Here is a 16047-nt window from a genome sequence, read left to right as displayed (position 1 = left end):
CTGGCGGTGTTGAGCTGTCTATTTTCCATTTCGGAATATCAGCGAAGGGAAAAAACGTGACTATAAACACTATATTCGGAAGTTTAAAATTTCTGTAAAATATAGAATGTATGTCTGGGTGTTGAAACTCTTGACACATTTCAAGGGGTAAGGATGTAGAACAACAGTCCCACATTACTACAAAATGACAATCGAACAGGGTTCATTATATTGTACTTAGCGTATGCATTTGGCATTGATTAGAAAATGTAAATATCATCCTTTTGAAGATCTCTGAATGTTTCCAGTCGATGATTATGAGCCGAAGGACCCATATATACCTTCAAGCGAGGTTTTCAAGTTGTTTAGATTCTAATACTGTATTGCCCAATTGGTAACAATTTGAGCATACATGTTATGGAACTGAATCTCATTTCTTTATGGTTTTTCATATGGGTCATTCTGGTAAGAACTGTTGACTGTTTTAAAGCCGAGCCGTACTCTTTCACCAAGAACGAATTGAACCAATATAAGGACCAAGTCAAGGAGTTATTCTATCATGGATTCAATTCTTATTTAGAATATGGATACCCGTATGATGAGGTACTACCCATCGCGTGCGTTCCTATGAAACGGAGATTCGATGATCCTTACGATACCAATACCAACGATGTCTTGGGTAATTTCACGACCACTTTAGTCGATTCATTTACGACACTCGCTGTATTGGGCGATAAGAAGGGATTCGCTGATGCAATCAATTTATTTCATAAAACGGTGCCCGAAACTTTTGATATTGACTCTACGGTGCAATTGTTTGAAACTACAATTCGATTACTCGGTGGGATGATGTCTGCGCATATATATGCAACAGACCCACGCACCAAGGTTTACTTGGGTAAAGATAACTATGATGGATTTTTGCTACGAAGATGTATTGCCCTAGGTGATAAGTTGCTTATGGCATACCTATCTCCCACAGGTTTACCTGTACCCAGGATAAATCTCCGTTACGGTACTCGGATTGATCCCAAACTTATTGAGGAGAATAATGCTGCTGCGACAGCATCTCCATTGTTTGAATTCAGGCTGCTTTCGATGTTGACGTTGAATGATACTTACCGCGAAGTCTCTGAATTTTCATTCAACAGAACCTGGGATCTTAGATCAGAATTGAATCTCGTTCCAATGTCGTTCAGTCCATACGATACCACGATATACAACGAGGTTACAGGTATTGGTGCATCGATTGATTCATTTTACGAAACTGCTCTTAAGGGTTCCATCTTATTCGATGATTCGTGGCTCTATAGTGTGTGGGAAACTGCAATATCCGCCCTTAACTCTTACTCAAAGACAGATTGGTTCTACAGTAACGTTGGAGTATCTCATGGTAAAACTGTCGTTCTTTGGATAGATTCGTTAAGTGCTTTCTTTCCTGGTCTACTGACTTTAGATGGAAGGCTGGAAGATGCAAGGAAGAAACACATAATGTTTTCCAAACTATGGTCTACATACGGTGGTATCCCAGAAAGATGGAACTTTGTGCAATCGCCACCGACCACCGAAGAATTAGACTCACCCTCATTGTCGATAGATTTAGAATGGTATCCATTGAGACCGGAGTTCATTGAATCGACGTATTACCTTTACAGAGCCACTAAAGACGTTTATTATTTGAATATCGGTATTCGAATTCTAAAAGATCTACAGCATCGCTTCAAGACTAGGTGTGGATTTGCGGGGCTACAGGATGTGACTACTGGAGAAGTTCAAGACCGAATGGAATCATTTGTCCTAGGGGAGACGTTGAAGTATCTGTATTTATTGTTCGATGAGGATAACGAATTGCATACAACGCTATGGAATCATATTTTCAGTACAGAAGCGCATCCATTCTGGATCGATGTGGGTTTAAAGAGACGTTACGAATCATACAGGAGGGAAGCAGACCCACCTCATGTTACTACAGAAATGTACCAGTTCCATTTGCTAAAGGCGAAAAACTGGATGAGAAGGACCAAATCTCCTAACAGGAGAATTAACCATGCTAAGAAGAAACTAGATGGCCAATGTATTTCTCCTGAACTGGCGTACACCAAGAGACAATCGAATAGACAAGGTTTCCAAGATTCCGACGTGCTATCCGATCCAAAACTGTTTGAAATAGATTTCAGATATCAGGCTACCTTGGAACAACCTGCATGGAACAAAGGATACATACCTTTCGAGCTAACACCAGAACTATACTCTCATTGGTCTTTCTCCCAACAGAAAATTTGTCTGGTCCCATTGACAAAAGCATTCGAAGGAACCATAGGAAGCAGAGACCCGGACTCAACACTGATATCGACACACCAATGGTCTTCTGACGCTCGAATGTACCGGTTCCAATCAATCTACGGTATCAAGATCGCTTTCCTCGATTTTACATGGCACCCGAACTCTATTGAAGTGCAGGACCCTAACTCGAAATTCGATCTATATGATGTCTTGAACAAGCAAAACTGTAAACCCAAAGACGATACAAGCATACATACCTACACAGTAACCGCAATAGATGGCATTGACCTTGGTGACAACGACGTAGTCGTTGTCAATAAATCAAGCCTCTTCTTCGATGACTCGAGCAAAGAGAGCTACATCTCGATAAATCGCAAATCTCAACTGCTCATCAACTGCATACCAATAACTAATATCTTCGTTTTGTAATATAATACATATCTTACCCGTACGTCTATTCTCGAGGATGGCAACCGGCCTATTTCTTTTTCCTGCCCTTCCTTTTCCTCTTATCTAAACAAACCCGAAGACGTCAGCTCTTGCAATCTCGCAGTTCACTACTTGAAATTCGGAAAAAGGAAAGGAAATCGAGAAAAGTGAGTTTCGAATGGAATAAAGAAACAAGATGCTGAAAATAAAGAAACGAAGAATAAGAAATGAGGAATGGAAACTTGAATAGGAAATAGGAAACAGAAAACAAGGAAGCGGCTTTTCGTTTGTGCTGTAGTTATACTTCTGCAAGTGAAACGGGTATATTTCTGCACAGGGTGTTTTTGAAGCTACGCTAGAGAGTCTTTGTGAAGATCGGAGGCGTGTAAGGTTTCTGGTGGTATATATTGATTTTCTATCGGTGCTTTCAAAGGATTATCTTTTATTTTAATCGAAAAAAGGATCGATAATCGATCGAGTGTAATATAAGAACTTGAGGCAAGGTTCATATTTGTGAGATCAGTGACCAAGTATTCTGATTCGAGCTCATTTTATTTAATCCCGTGAAGCGTTCTATTACTGGTTCATCGGTTTATTTTAGTAATATAAGAGTGGATTAATCGATCCAATTTATCGGGGGGGATTAATAATTTTTTTTTGGTTTTAAGTGCTTGCAATTCGCCATTCCGGTCTCAAGGTCTGAGTCAAGGTCCACGCTAGTTATCGCAGATCGTTAATTAAGTGAGGAAGGTTCACTTTTTGTAATTAATACTTCGAGCTTCAGTTCACATTATCTGACGTTGCCATCGAACGCCATGATGAACTTCTTCAAGTCCCAGAATGAGGGCAACAATGCTGCTGTACCTCGTCCGAAGAGTGCGGGAACTGCAGGTGCTGGGTTCTTTCCAAGCATAGGCTCGCATTCGGCGACTGCGACACCTACCACTGCTCTCAGTGAGCATTCCTACGCTATGGGAACTACCGGTCTTAATCAGAATCGGCAGCAGCAGGAGAACATTCTGGATCATATGAAGGCCTCTATGGATTCAAATATTCAAGAGCAACAACAGCAACAGCAGCAACAGCAGCAACAGCAGCGAGCACCGCAATACGCGCAATCTTCTGATGCGGCTCAACCTAGCATGGCTGCTGCACCAGAAATCAGCACCACAGACAACGGATCTTCTACATCATCTCGTTCAGATTCTAACAATAGTAATGGACAGCTACCCAGGGGCAAACTTAGGATTGTTATTGCAGAAGCCTTGAATCTTTCGATAAGATCGCCTTCTGCATCGCAACCTTACGTTGTTTGTACGTTTGAAAGTTCTGAGTTCATTTCCAATGGTCCTGAATCCTTGGATAACAAATATCCTTCTATTTCAGCTGCTAACTCCAATAACCAATGGAGCAAAGGGTTGCTTAATACCAACGAAAAACTTAAGAGACCTTTATACACTAGACAATCCTCTTCTCAGCTGGATAAATTGGGTAATAACCAATTAAACTTAAAGAGAGGTTCCATTAATCCTGTATGGGAACACGAAGCTACTTTCGATGTCCTAGGAACTCACTCTGAGTTAGACATCTCTATTTATGACGCTGCCCAAGATGACATGTTCTTGGGTCAAGTAAGATTACATCCAAATATGAACGCTGTCACTCCCGGTGTTCATAGTGAATGGCATAAGCTAAAATCAAGAGCTTTGGGTGAACATGTCACTGGTGATATTCTGATTCACTGGGAATATACTTCTACCAAGAAGAGACAATATGGACCACAGGATTTCGAAGTTTTGAGGTTATTGGGTAAGGGTACGTTCGGACAAGTTTATCAAGTTAGAAAGAAGGACACTATGAGAATCTATGCTATGAAAGTTCTATCTAAGAAAGTGATTGTCAAGAAAAACGAAATCGCTCATACTATCGGTGAAAGAAATATTTTGGTTCGTACTGCTTCCAAATCTTCTCCATTTATTGTCGGGTTGAAATTCTCTTTCCAGACACCAACTGATTTGTATTTAGTCACAGATTTCATGAGCGGTGGTGAGCTTTTCTGGCATTTACAAAAAGAAGGAAGATTCACTGAAGATCGTGCAAAATTCTATATTGCAGAGTTGGTGCTTGCCTTAGAGTACCTACATGATAACGATATCGTTTACAGAGATTTGAAACCGGAGAATATTTTGCTGGATGCTAACGGCAACATCGCTCTTTGCGACTTTGGTCTTTCGAAAGCTGACCTTAAGGATAGAACGAATACCTTCTGTGGTACTACTGAATACCTCGCTCCAGAACTATTAATGGATGAAACTGGATACACAAAAATGGTCGATTTCTGGTCTTTAGGTGTTCTAATTTTTGAAATGTGCTGTGGATGGTCTCCATTCTTCGCATCTGATAACCAAAAAATGTACCAAAAGATTGCGTTCGGTAAAGTCAAGTTCCCTCGTGATGTTTTATCACCAGAAGGTAGATCTTTTGTTAAGGGATTGTTGAATAGAAATCCTAAACATAGACTTGGTGCCATAGATGACGGAAGAGAACTAAGAGCTCATCCATTTTTCAATGACATCGACTGGGAAGCTGTGAGACAAAAGAAAATCCCACCTCCATTCAAACCTCATTTGATCTCTGAGACTGACACTTCGAACTTTGATCCTGAGTTCACCCAAACCTCAACCTCTTTCATGAATAAGCAGCCGATTGCAGCTACTCCGCTTTCGCCTGCAATGCAAGCCAAATTTGTTGGATTTACGTTCGTTGATGAATCTGCTATTGATGAGCATTATAACAATGCATACAATAATCGTAAGTTTTTACAAAACTCATATTTCATGGAGCCCGGTTCATTTATTCCTGGTAATCCTAACCTACCTCCAGACGAAGACGTTATTGATGACGAGGAAGAGGATAATGATAGACTTGCAGCTGTGAAGGGAAGTGGTGGTATTTCTGTAGACTATGACGGCGACCATCACATGGATGATGAATTTGTTAATGGTAGATTCGAAATCTAAATCGAATTCATCTTACATCAGTGCTTTATACATTTTTTGGTTGATCTTTTTATTTCATTCACCTAATTAAGATAATTACATCCCAATTTTGCCATGCTACTGATTCTCATATTCTCCATTCGCAGTTGTATTTATTTAGTTTCCTGCTTTTCCCCACTATCGTTCAGAACATGTTCTATCATTTTCATATGAATCTAATTTGCAGGAAAAAGTTGAACAGGAATCGATCGTTGTTACTATAATATTCAATTGCCTTTACATCACCGTTTTTCAAAGTACGAATGTACAATTTTCCAATGCACGGATAATGGTTTTTCATGCCTTATTGTAATATTCTAGTGCTAGCTTTTAGAATGATTCTTACCTGTTCCCCAACCGAAGACAGTTTGTGAGCTCTCAGAAGTTGGATGGCCTTTTTATCTTTTTTCTTTGATTACATATGTTTAATGTAATCATTTACTTTTTCCAATGGAGTTTTGAGAACTGTTATCGAACCTCTTTAATCATTCAGTATTCACTAAAGACTTTAGTTAAACTTTACCTTAACTTAACTTAATTTATTATTTCCGTTATGATTTTCTTTTTAGAACGTCAATTGTAGTAATTATCCAAATGTATCATTTATTATTTTTTATTCTGTCTGTAATCTATGATATTCTTTCCACTTGCTAGTTCTCAATAATATGTTAACTGATATTTGTTCAGAGATATATACTTCAATAAATAAGTGATAAGTTTCTAAGATGATATGTGAAAATAAAAATAGGTTCGGCAAGAAGACACACTACGTATTAAACCAACGTTCTTGCAATATCACCACAACCTCTGTTTGATTGTTTTTCTTAAGAGCAGTGATGGGGATTGTATGAATCAACAGAACTGTTGAATTTGATCAGTGGCTTCTGCACATTTCAAAAGATTAAGATATTGACGGGTTCTCTTTTAACATCACCAGTTTTTCCAAAGGTTAAAGGTGTTCTTTTGAATCTTAGAGAGTTTTGTTTTTGAATTTTATTGGTTTCTTTTAGGTTGCAATGTTTCCAAAAGCCACGAAAGGTAAAAGATAATAAAAAATATGTACAATAGAAATGTAATATCGTTTCTAAACATTTCAGTGATGTGATTCTGTCATCTCTCATGAATATGTGTGTTTGTTTGTTGTTTTTTTTTCAGTTTTAAAGTACTATGTGTGTAACTTTGGCTAGTAGGAGAAAGGTTAAAATCTGTGAGTTATTTTTAACTGTGATGAAATTTACAATTCATCAGCGAAAGGTAGCTTAGCGACGTTACCTACAGCGGCGTAAGAGAATTTGTCCAACTTGACATTCTTGACATTAGAGACATCGATTGGAGCGTTTTCCAAAGATAATTGCAAGGCAGTGTATTCCTTAGCAGCTGAAATGTCGACATCCTTCTTCAAGGTATCAACGACCTTCTTTATGTTTTCAGCAACGACAGAAGCATCCTCACCCTTGACGTATAAAGAGAACAAGCCGGCATTAGCGTACTTGTCTAACTTAGCTGAGTCAATTAATGGAGACAATTCGGACAAAGCAGAGGTTAGGTACTTAGCCAAGACTTCGTAGGTAGCGAACTGTTCCTTAGTAACTGGAACAGCGATAGCGGCAACGGAGGCACCTGGAGCACTTAATCTGGCTTCACCGGAGAAGAACTTTGGTTGAGCTTGAGCAGCCAACTTGGAGCCAGTTGGTAAAGAACCAATCAAAGAGTCGTTGACAAATCTCTTCAAGTCAGCTTCGTTGACACCTTGACCAACAATTTCAATGTTTTCCTTGGTGTAGACCTTGTTGGCATAAGCCTTGATATCATCCAAGGTGACCTTCTCGACACCTCTGTATAGAACTGTGTTACCTAAGTCCTTTCTGAAAGAGACATTGTAAAGTAAGTCTTCGGCCTTGTTGATTGGGTTAGTTTCAGAAACGGAAATGTCGTACTTAGCAGCTGGCAAGACAGATTCTGGTAATTCGTGGGGTCTGAAACTGGTCTTGTACAAAACGTTACCCAAAGCGTTAACGAAGTATGGAAGATCTTCCTTCAAGAAAGTAGCCTTCAAAGTGATGTATTCTCTGTCAACACTGGATTCGAACTTACCACCCAACAATTCACTTTCTCTAACCAATCTCAAAGCAGACTTGTTACCGGTGTTATGGAAGTTGAATCTGGACAAAAGGTGGGCAATACCTTCTTTGTCGGCGTAACGAGAACCACCGTGAACCTTAACAGCCAAAGTGGATAGTTTACCGGAACCGTCTTTAGCGGAAATACTGAATTTTCTAGCAGTTTGCTGGGCAAATTGTAATCTACTGGACAACATCTTTATATTATATGTTTATGGGCTTTTTAATTTTGGGAGTCAGAATATCAATCAATATCAATATCAATTATGCGTTAATCAAAAGGTCTTCCTCTACTTTTCCTTTAATGTCCAAACTCAAATAATATTTACTCACACACAAAATAAGTATCGAAACAGAGCAAAAAAAGTACACTGACAGAGTAACGAGTAAAACAAAGTAATCAAAATAGTATATCAATCACAAATCTTTACAAAACCTGTAATCAAAACCAATCTTCAAACAAAAAGCTCTAAACTTTGAAGTAGAATTGTCATATTTTGTTATAAATTTTTCAAGAACCTATTGAATAAAGCTATATGCGATAAAATCCAATAACTAACAAAAAAAAAAAAAATTGAAAAAAAAAAGATATTTCGAGATGTGAAGACTGATCTCTACAGAGGAATCAGAGAAGAAGCGAGCTGATTCTGTAGAAAGGAGAAGCGTGCTTAGACCATCTTGGAGTCACAGTAAGAAGGGGATATCGGGTTTTAGCGGAACGTACTGGGAGTGAGAGGGAACAGACAGGAATCGCGTAATGCACTGTGAAAGGGTATTGGTAAACCATTTGAAGAAAAAATGGTTGGACACGGTTCTTAGAAATGATTGGTTCGTGAGTGATGAGATGTCACGTGACACAGAAACACAAAAGTCACGTGGTTGTGACCACGTGACTTACAATAATGTTGCCTGTTTCTTTCGATCTTCTTGAAAGACCCATCCATTCGTATTGAAAGAAAAAAAAAATCTATCAATTGAATTGATCTCATCTCATCTCATCGCATACATGCATGACTACTGCAACAAGGTGGCTCGACTGTAGAAAAGGTAGGAAAATAAACAATTGTTATTGCAAGCACTGACATGAGTGCTGCCCAAGCTGCCCTGATCCCCGATGCGGCTGTTCCAAATGGTGGTGCAAGTGTTGTATCAGCCGCAGAACCATCCACATCCACATCACCAGAACCAATCGATATCTCTTCATTAGAGCAGAGAACTCTTAACCCAGATTCGTTTTTATACTCTGAACTTGCCAGATCCCATCTTGGTGAAAGAGCCAGTACTGTTCTATCCGTGTTGGTCAACAAAGGAAGACTCTCCACGAGAGAAATTCATTCTTTCATACCAGAACTTTCGTTGTCCAGTATTAAAACCGTTTTGGTCAGTTTGATTCAATTAAGATGCGTACAATATTTGGAAGAAACCTCACTCTCTGGTCGTAAGACCCTTTATTACTACTTTAACGAAGAAGGTTTGTTCCTTATGTTATATGCGGGTGACATCAGCGACAGAATTGTTCAATATTTCAACCAGGATGAGGAGCAACACTTGGTCAACATCGCACAACAAATTATTCATAACGTTCTCGCCCTTGGATCACTTACCGTAAAAGATTATTTAGCGTCTGAATCCAATTCCAATGATACTGATATTTTCAATATCCACCAAGCTTTCGTCAGATTGGCTGATCTGGAATTTTTGGTTCCCTTGCAAGGGATCCATTATACACCAATCGTTGATTTATGGAATATGCTTTATCTACGAGAGTACAAGAAATTACCGAAAAACACCACACAGTCGGATTTGAAAAAAAGAAATGAGGCTAAAGCGAAGGCCAAGTTGGAGTTCAACAGAATTGTATCATCTCCATCCCAGGATTCAAATGGTAAGATCTTTTTAACAGATTCAGGAACTGGTTTCAAAAAAGTTAATGAATCTGTTTCTTTGACTTTCAATTTGGAGAGATACTTGAAATCAAGAAGATCAAACCAGTTAGTCCAGTTTGCCAAATCAAGAATTGGAACTACTTCATCCAAAATTTATGCTGTAGCTCTTTCCATGACAGAACAACACTCCAACGGGTTGAGTCATCCACTTTCCAAGACTGGCCTTTTCCAAGACCTTGATGAAAGAACTTCTTTGGAAGAAGACCTCAAACTTGACGAAGAAAATGTAAAAGGTGTTTCATTCACTGCACTTGATGTGGCGAGAAGACTCCCAAGCAACTTGGATTTAAGAGGTACTCTAGTTCACTCAAACCAGTCATTAAAACGAAAACAAAAGCATAACCAATCACCACCTCAATTTGAGAAAAGAATCAAAACAGAAGATGGCTTCGTAGTACCACCATTGCCAACCGTTATGGAAGAAAGTGAGGAAGAAAATGAAGAAGGAGATGCCAACCTAGATCTCGACGAAGATGATAGTGATCCTCGTTCTGTATCGTTAGTGAATGGCCATCTGCGATTACTGTTAACTGCGAATATTCCGTTTATCAAAGAATCAAAACCCGGTCAATTTTTCGTCCCATACTCATCTCTAATCCCAATATTGAAATCATCTACTTATGATTCAATAATCGCATCGACTTTGGGACCATCATCACATCGAGTATTAAGATGTATTAGAGACAATGGACTTTGTACAGAAAGAACAATTACAACTACATCACTTATGAGAGAGAAAGACGTTAGAACTGTCATCGGTACTTTGGTCAAATATAACGCGATAGAGATACAAGAGGTACCAAGAACTGTAGATAGGGCTGCTTCAAGAGCTGTATTCTTATTTCGAATCAAGGAAAAACACGCTTTCAATACCATGAAACTAAATCTTACCTGGAATCTTGCTAGGCTCATATCTAAATTGGAAACCTTGAAAGAGGAAAATGCAACGCTCTTGAAGAAAGCAAATAGGGATGATGTAAAAGGTCGAGAAATGGAACTCCTCCTTGCAAGCGAAATCAATCAATTGAAAGTGGTAAACGATAGAGAATTAAATGGACTAGTTCGTAGACATAGACTACTTTCATTATGGGAAGTCTTCAAATTATTCTGATTCAATCCCTAATAGACAGCTGAAGAAGGTCGATTATATACCATTTAGCATATATTCTCATCTAAAAACACCCTTTTAATGCATTAATAGCGTCCGCATTCCATGGACACAAAAAGATTGCCTTTTGTACCTTCGTCAAGGAGTCACACACGACTAGCTTTTGACTTAAATGAAGAGGAGTTATTCTATTTTGTCCAGATGATGAGACTCTGCAAGCAATTTCTGATGACAACCTGTCCCAAACATTCGGACTGTTGGGGAAGAGGAAACTAGATTTCTGCCATAAGAAAGTAATGTCTTTCTTTTTCTCTAGACGCTTATCAATTTCTTGTAACAAGAAAGAGATATCTTTATGTGTGTCTTTGATCAATACAGAGGGAGAAAACGTTTTCAGTTGTTTCGCTAGCTCTGCAAGTTCTTCAGGGCGATTTTCCAAGATAAAGAAAGCTGCAAGAGTTAACGTTATGGTGTAATCATTTCCGTGCGTATCAACATAATCAAGTAGTTCTTGGAGCCCAATATTAGAAGCTTCTTCGGATTGCATGGAATGTAATATTTTGAAGATTAATACTGCCACATTACTGACCTCATGTGACAAGGTAAGCAAGATATTACAATGATCTAATGCAGCGTCGACATCGGAACTAAAGAAAGAAGCAAGACCAATTACAACGTGGTTAGAAATAATAGCTGCCTTCGTAATATCCGTAGCAGTAACGTCATATTCTATGATACCCAAGGCGAACGTTGCAGCTTGAATGGCATTTTCATAATCTGCGTATCCTAAATAGAGCCTGGCTAATTGTGTCTTAAGCAAAGCAAAGTTGAGTAGTTCACTCTCGTCCTGGGTCTTTTCAAATCTCTCTTCAACTAAAGTGGAGAGATGTTGCGCTAATGAAGTTGCGGTTGTGAAATCATGAAGTCTTTCCAATGCTAAAATCGAAAGCTGAGTAGCAAAGACATCATTCTGAGATTTCTTCAGGTATTGGCTTAGCCCAAATACCACCGACGAAAGCTCTTGCTGTGCAATAATATCTCTCTCATTATCTCCATTGCCTATGCTTCTACCTAAAACATTCTTGGCATATAATAGTTGGGCAACCTTCGATTTACTATTGGCAAGTATGTAGGCGTGGGCAAACATTCTTGCACTGTCTGTAGCCAGGCCTTCCTTTTCATATATCAAAGCCAACCCTAGCCATGATTGAGAATCCTCAGGAGCGATGCTTTGGGCTTTCATGAGAATATCGCGGGCTAGATCAGTGTCGTTATTGCTTAGAGCTAACATGGCCATACAATACCAGCTTCCTGTTTCTCTGGAATTTAGCGCAATTGCTTTTATGAAACAATGTTGGGAAACCTGGTAGCTGACATTCATTGTTGCGATACCTAAACCTATCCATGATTCTGTGTTATTCGACTGGCAGCGAATCGAGCTTTTAAATGCATGAATAGCAGCATCACGAAAACTATCCTCCGAAACGGTTAATAGTCCCAACAGTTCAGCGCAGCCGAGATTGTACCATAAACCGGCATGAACTGTCTTAGACATGGAATTGAAATTGTCCATAAGAAGGGGGTACTTAGCAGATAGAACGACGAACTTAAGGGCAATAGTCATATTATCAGAAGATTCATCAGCCAAAATTGTATCCAACGAAATTCCATCAAGAGTAAGCTCAGTAACTTCAGTTGACATAGGTACAGTGCTGAAGATCTTTACGAGAGAATCAATAGGCAAATTATCGAGCTGAGATTCAATGATAACAAATATTCTTAACGCTTTACTAAGAGAAATCCATACATTCTGTAAGTTCGCAGATATTAAGCATATCACATGTTCAATTTTCGAAATGGCTTTAGAAGATACATCAATTGCTTTCAACAAATATCCTCGGGAATATAGTTCTGTGGCATAATCTATGAGTGTAGATATCTCAGAGACCATAAAACATTCTTCAGAATCATCAGTATTTACTAACCTCTCGAAAATTTCAATACTTCTATCAAATTCTCCTAATGCTGAAAGAGCGATTGCGAGGAAATACCAGGCGAAATGGTGATTTTCGTCTAGCTCAAGAACTTTTTTAAATACCTTGATTGAGGCTTCTACACGACCACAATTTAGATAAGCTTGACCTAAACCAACCCATGATTCAACGTCAGAGGATGAAACTCTAATAGAGGATTGAAACCATTCAATGGACTCAGCATACAATTGCCTTTCCAAACAACTCATACCCAACACCCTGTACGGCCAGCTTATAGATTGCAAAGCGTTCTTAATGTACTCAACCTTTACAAGTCTTTCGCAGACAGCCGACGCAGCTTCCCAGTTACCCTTTGCGCAATACTTTTCTGCGATATAGAAGGCTGCTTCAATATCACTGGAATCTATTGATAATGCTTTGAAGAAACACTTGAATGCTCTGCTTTCGTCTGAGTAATAAGTGTTATATATGTAGCCCAATAAGGAATACGCCGGAGCATAGCTATCTGAAATCTTTAAGGCACGAATCAAAGTCTGATAGGCTTCATTTATCAGTTCGATATCACTTGCATCATGGACATCATGTAGCAAGCACTTGGCTATTCTCCAACAGTTGAGTGCCCTAAATTCAATTGATTTTAAGTCATTACTGGGCGCCTTCTCCAACACCAATCTAAATTTATTAATTGCCTGTTGAGTGTTTCCTGTGTGTAACAAGCTCCACCCATAAGCTGAAACGATCTCCCAATTATCGGGAAACTCGACAACAGCATCCTTCAAAAATTTGCATGCTTCTTGCCAGTTTTTCATCTCAATGAAGATCAAACCTTTGCCCATCTTCGCCTGTGCGTTTTTGGGATCTTCTAAGAGCACTTTGTCAAATAATGAAAGTGCAATGTTATGATTTTTTGGAGCCTCGAAGTATGTGTATGTAGTGGCGTATAACAATGTGAAATCAAATTTGGAATTTTTCAACCATGCTCCAAGATCCCTCGTTGCATAAGCTACCGCGGAAGTCCCAGATCTTATATACGGAATCGCAAGCTGAAACTCATTATGAGAAACATAATAATGAGAAATGATTCTATTTGCCAATATGCTTTGTTTACATTTAAGAATATTCTCTTGCAATACTTCTAATACGTTAGCCTCAGTCATACAATTCGTGCCTTCATCTTCCACTTCAATAATGTTTGATATATTTTCAGTTTCTGATTCATCATCATCACGCTCATTTTCATCAGCTGATTCAAGTTGCACTTCGTTCGCGGAGAATTTTAAAATATCAACACTCAAACGTTCACTATCGTAACTTGAGATACTAGAGCATATCCATGCATATATTACCATAGCCAAAGGTTCTGTTGGGAATTTCTGTATAAAGCTCAGGCACACATCCATTTCCATAGTATTTACGTTCGAGTAGTCTTTCCAGTCAAAATATAAAGTCCAAGCCAAAAGGGAATCGTGTTTGACAATAACCATATTATCCACCATTTCTTTCACTACGGGGAAGAAGGATGGTTTCATCTCTTTAGGCATCGTCTTTAGCAATTTTATACGATACTCTAACCATGAAATTTCAAGATCTCTTCTCTTTTTATCATCGTCTGTGATATTTATCAACTGCTCAAATAACTGATCAACTTCCGAGTCCTTGTAGACCTCCCATGCTGAAGAGTTTACTTTGAAATGATAATCTGGATCATTTACACTGATTTTCATACGCGTAGCGCTAATCAACTTAGAAGCTTTTTGCTGTTCAGAATTTTGTTTTAGTGTTAACAATTTCCGTAGAATCTCACGAGGAGTCATAATTTCACCGCCAATCAATTCACCAAATTTGGTACCTGGTTTGATACTCTCCAAAAATATCTCTTCTGATTCTGGGTATTTTCTTCTTATCACTCTGATATCGTTTATCAGGTCAATAAGGGATAACTGCTTTTGAAGTAGCACTTCAGCGTAATCTTCACAAAGTTTGAAATACTTGGGAAACTCAACGACCTCTCTCAAATTTTGTGCATTTTTAAATAGCACAAATAAACCTTTCCAAGCAATCACATTTGTATCGTCCAAGGCAATGGCTTTAAGGTAGTTGTCTTTTGCCTTTACGTTCTGACCAATGCTTTCATTTGCTTTCCCTAGAAAAACGTATGCAAAGTAGTTCTCATTATCCTCTTCTAATACTTCCTCGGAAAGCTCAATGGCATATTCCCAATCCGAATCTGCTAATGCAGTCTTTGCATTCTTCAACAGTTTCTTCACTGCTGACATCGTTTTCTGATTTACTGGAAAACTATCCCAAATCTGTCGTTAATCAAAAACTTTGTACTCAATTAATCGCCAAGAAGTCTATATCAGGATATTGATGTTATAAATGGGTCAGTTTCACGATGGTATGCAGTAGCTTAGGTATCTTTTCTCTTGACTTTTACTAATATCATGTAGTCAATTGAATTCTGTAGATTGGCTCTGCTTAGTTTTTTGTTCGAAATCTAGAAAAGTTAGAAAGATTATTCACTATTTACGTTTTAGACATATGCATCTGAACCAAAAAACACAGAATAGCATCTCGTTACAGAGACAACGGGTACTTTAGCAAATAAAGGTCAGTGTTGGATCTTTATATACATTGGAATAGTGAGAACAAGTTTACTAGCTTCGCGATGAATAAGAGTAGTTCGGTCACTTTTTCCCAGTTTACACAAGAGCAGATCAAGAAAATGCAGGAAGCATTCCAACTAATAGATGACGATGGAGATGGAATGATATCAGAATCAAATCTTGCAAAGATGTTGAGAGGATTGGGTAAACCAGATAATAAAGAAGATGTGGAACAAATGTTAAGCTTAGCTCCTGACGAAACTTTAACATTTCCAGCGTATCTGTCGTTAATGAGCGAATGTATGGGTGAAATGCCAGACCCAACCGAGATCAGAGAAGCACTTAAGGCATTCTCAGATAATGAAGAGCTCTTGTGTGACTCTGCTGAGCTTGAACAATGTCTAAAGGACGTCGGATTGGAAGACCCTGCGAAACTGGATCGTGTATTGGCACACTTTTCTGCGAAACAAGTATCTGGCCGAAGAGTATTTAAGGGAGAAAAGTTCGTTCAATCTATCAGTGAATGATTCGCAGTGGATATATC

At 38.7% G+C, this 16047-nt stretch overlaps 6 protein-coding genes across 6 annotated transcripts; 4 read left to right on the top strand and 2 right to left on the bottom strand.

The window, feature by feature from the left end:
* Positions 1-396: 396 nt before the first annotated feature.
* MNL1 (alpha-1,2-mannosidase MNL1) lies at positions 397-2691 on the top strand (the record flags this gene model as incomplete). The annotated part of the gene is made up of 1 exon (XM_451695.1): positions 397-2691. The coding sequence occupies one exon, from the start codon at positions 397-399 to the stop codon at positions 2689-2691; it is 2295 nt and encodes a 764-aa protein (XP_451695.1).
* Positions 2692-3506: 815 nt separating this feature from the next.
* Positions 3507-5711, top strand: SCH9 (serine/threonine protein kinase SCH9; the record flags this gene model as incomplete). The annotated part of the gene is made up of 1 exon (XM_451694.1): positions 3507-5711. One exon carries the CDS (start codon positions 3507-3509, stop codon positions 5709-5711), a length of 2205 nt encoding a protein of 734 aa, XP_451694.1.
* Positions 5712-6963: 1252 nt separating this feature from the next.
* QCR2 (ubiquinol--cytochrome-c reductase subunit 2) lies at positions 6964-8046 on the bottom strand (the record flags this gene model as incomplete). The annotated part of the gene is made up of 1 exon (XM_451693.1): positions 6964-8046. One exon carries the CDS (start codon positions 8044-8046, stop codon positions 6964-6966), a length of 1083 nt encoding a protein of 360 aa, XP_451693.1.
* Positions 8047-8932: 886 nt separating this feature from the next.
* On the top strand, positions 8933-10906 carry RPC82 (DNA-directed RNA polymerase III subunit C82; the record flags this gene model as incomplete). The annotated part of the gene is made up of 1 exon (XM_451692.1): positions 8933-10906. The coding sequence occupies one exon, from the start codon at positions 8933-8935 to the stop codon at positions 10904-10906; it is 1974 nt and encodes a 657-aa protein (XP_451692.1).
* A 61-nt stretch (positions 10907-10967) lies between these two features.
* Positions 10968-15173, bottom strand: SKI3 (SKI complex subunit tetratricopeptide repeat protein SKI3; the record flags this gene model as incomplete). Its single annotated transcript, XM_451691.1, has 1 exon — positions 10968-15173. The coding sequence occupies one exon, from the start codon at positions 15171-15173 to the stop codon at positions 10968-10970; it is 4206 nt and encodes a 1401-aa protein (XP_451691.1).
* A 392-nt stretch (positions 15174-15565) lies between these two features.
* On the top strand, positions 15566-16030 carry MLC2 (Mlc2p; the record flags this gene model as incomplete). Its single annotated transcript, XM_451690.1, has 1 exon — positions 15566-16030. One exon carries the CDS (start codon positions 15566-15568, stop codon positions 16028-16030), a length of 465 nt encoding a protein of 154 aa, XP_451690.1.
* Positions 16031-16047: the final 17 nt, after the last annotated feature.

This window comes from Kluyveromyces lactis (assembly GCF_000002515.2).
Source record: "Kluyveromyces lactis strain NRRL Y-1140 chromosome B complete sequence".
NCBI classification, from domain to species: Eukaryota; Fungi; Ascomycota; class Saccharomycetes; order Saccharomycetales; family Saccharomycetaceae; genus Kluyveromyces; species Kluyveromyces lactis.
This window is presented reverse-complemented; position numbering and strand designations above follow the sequence as displayed.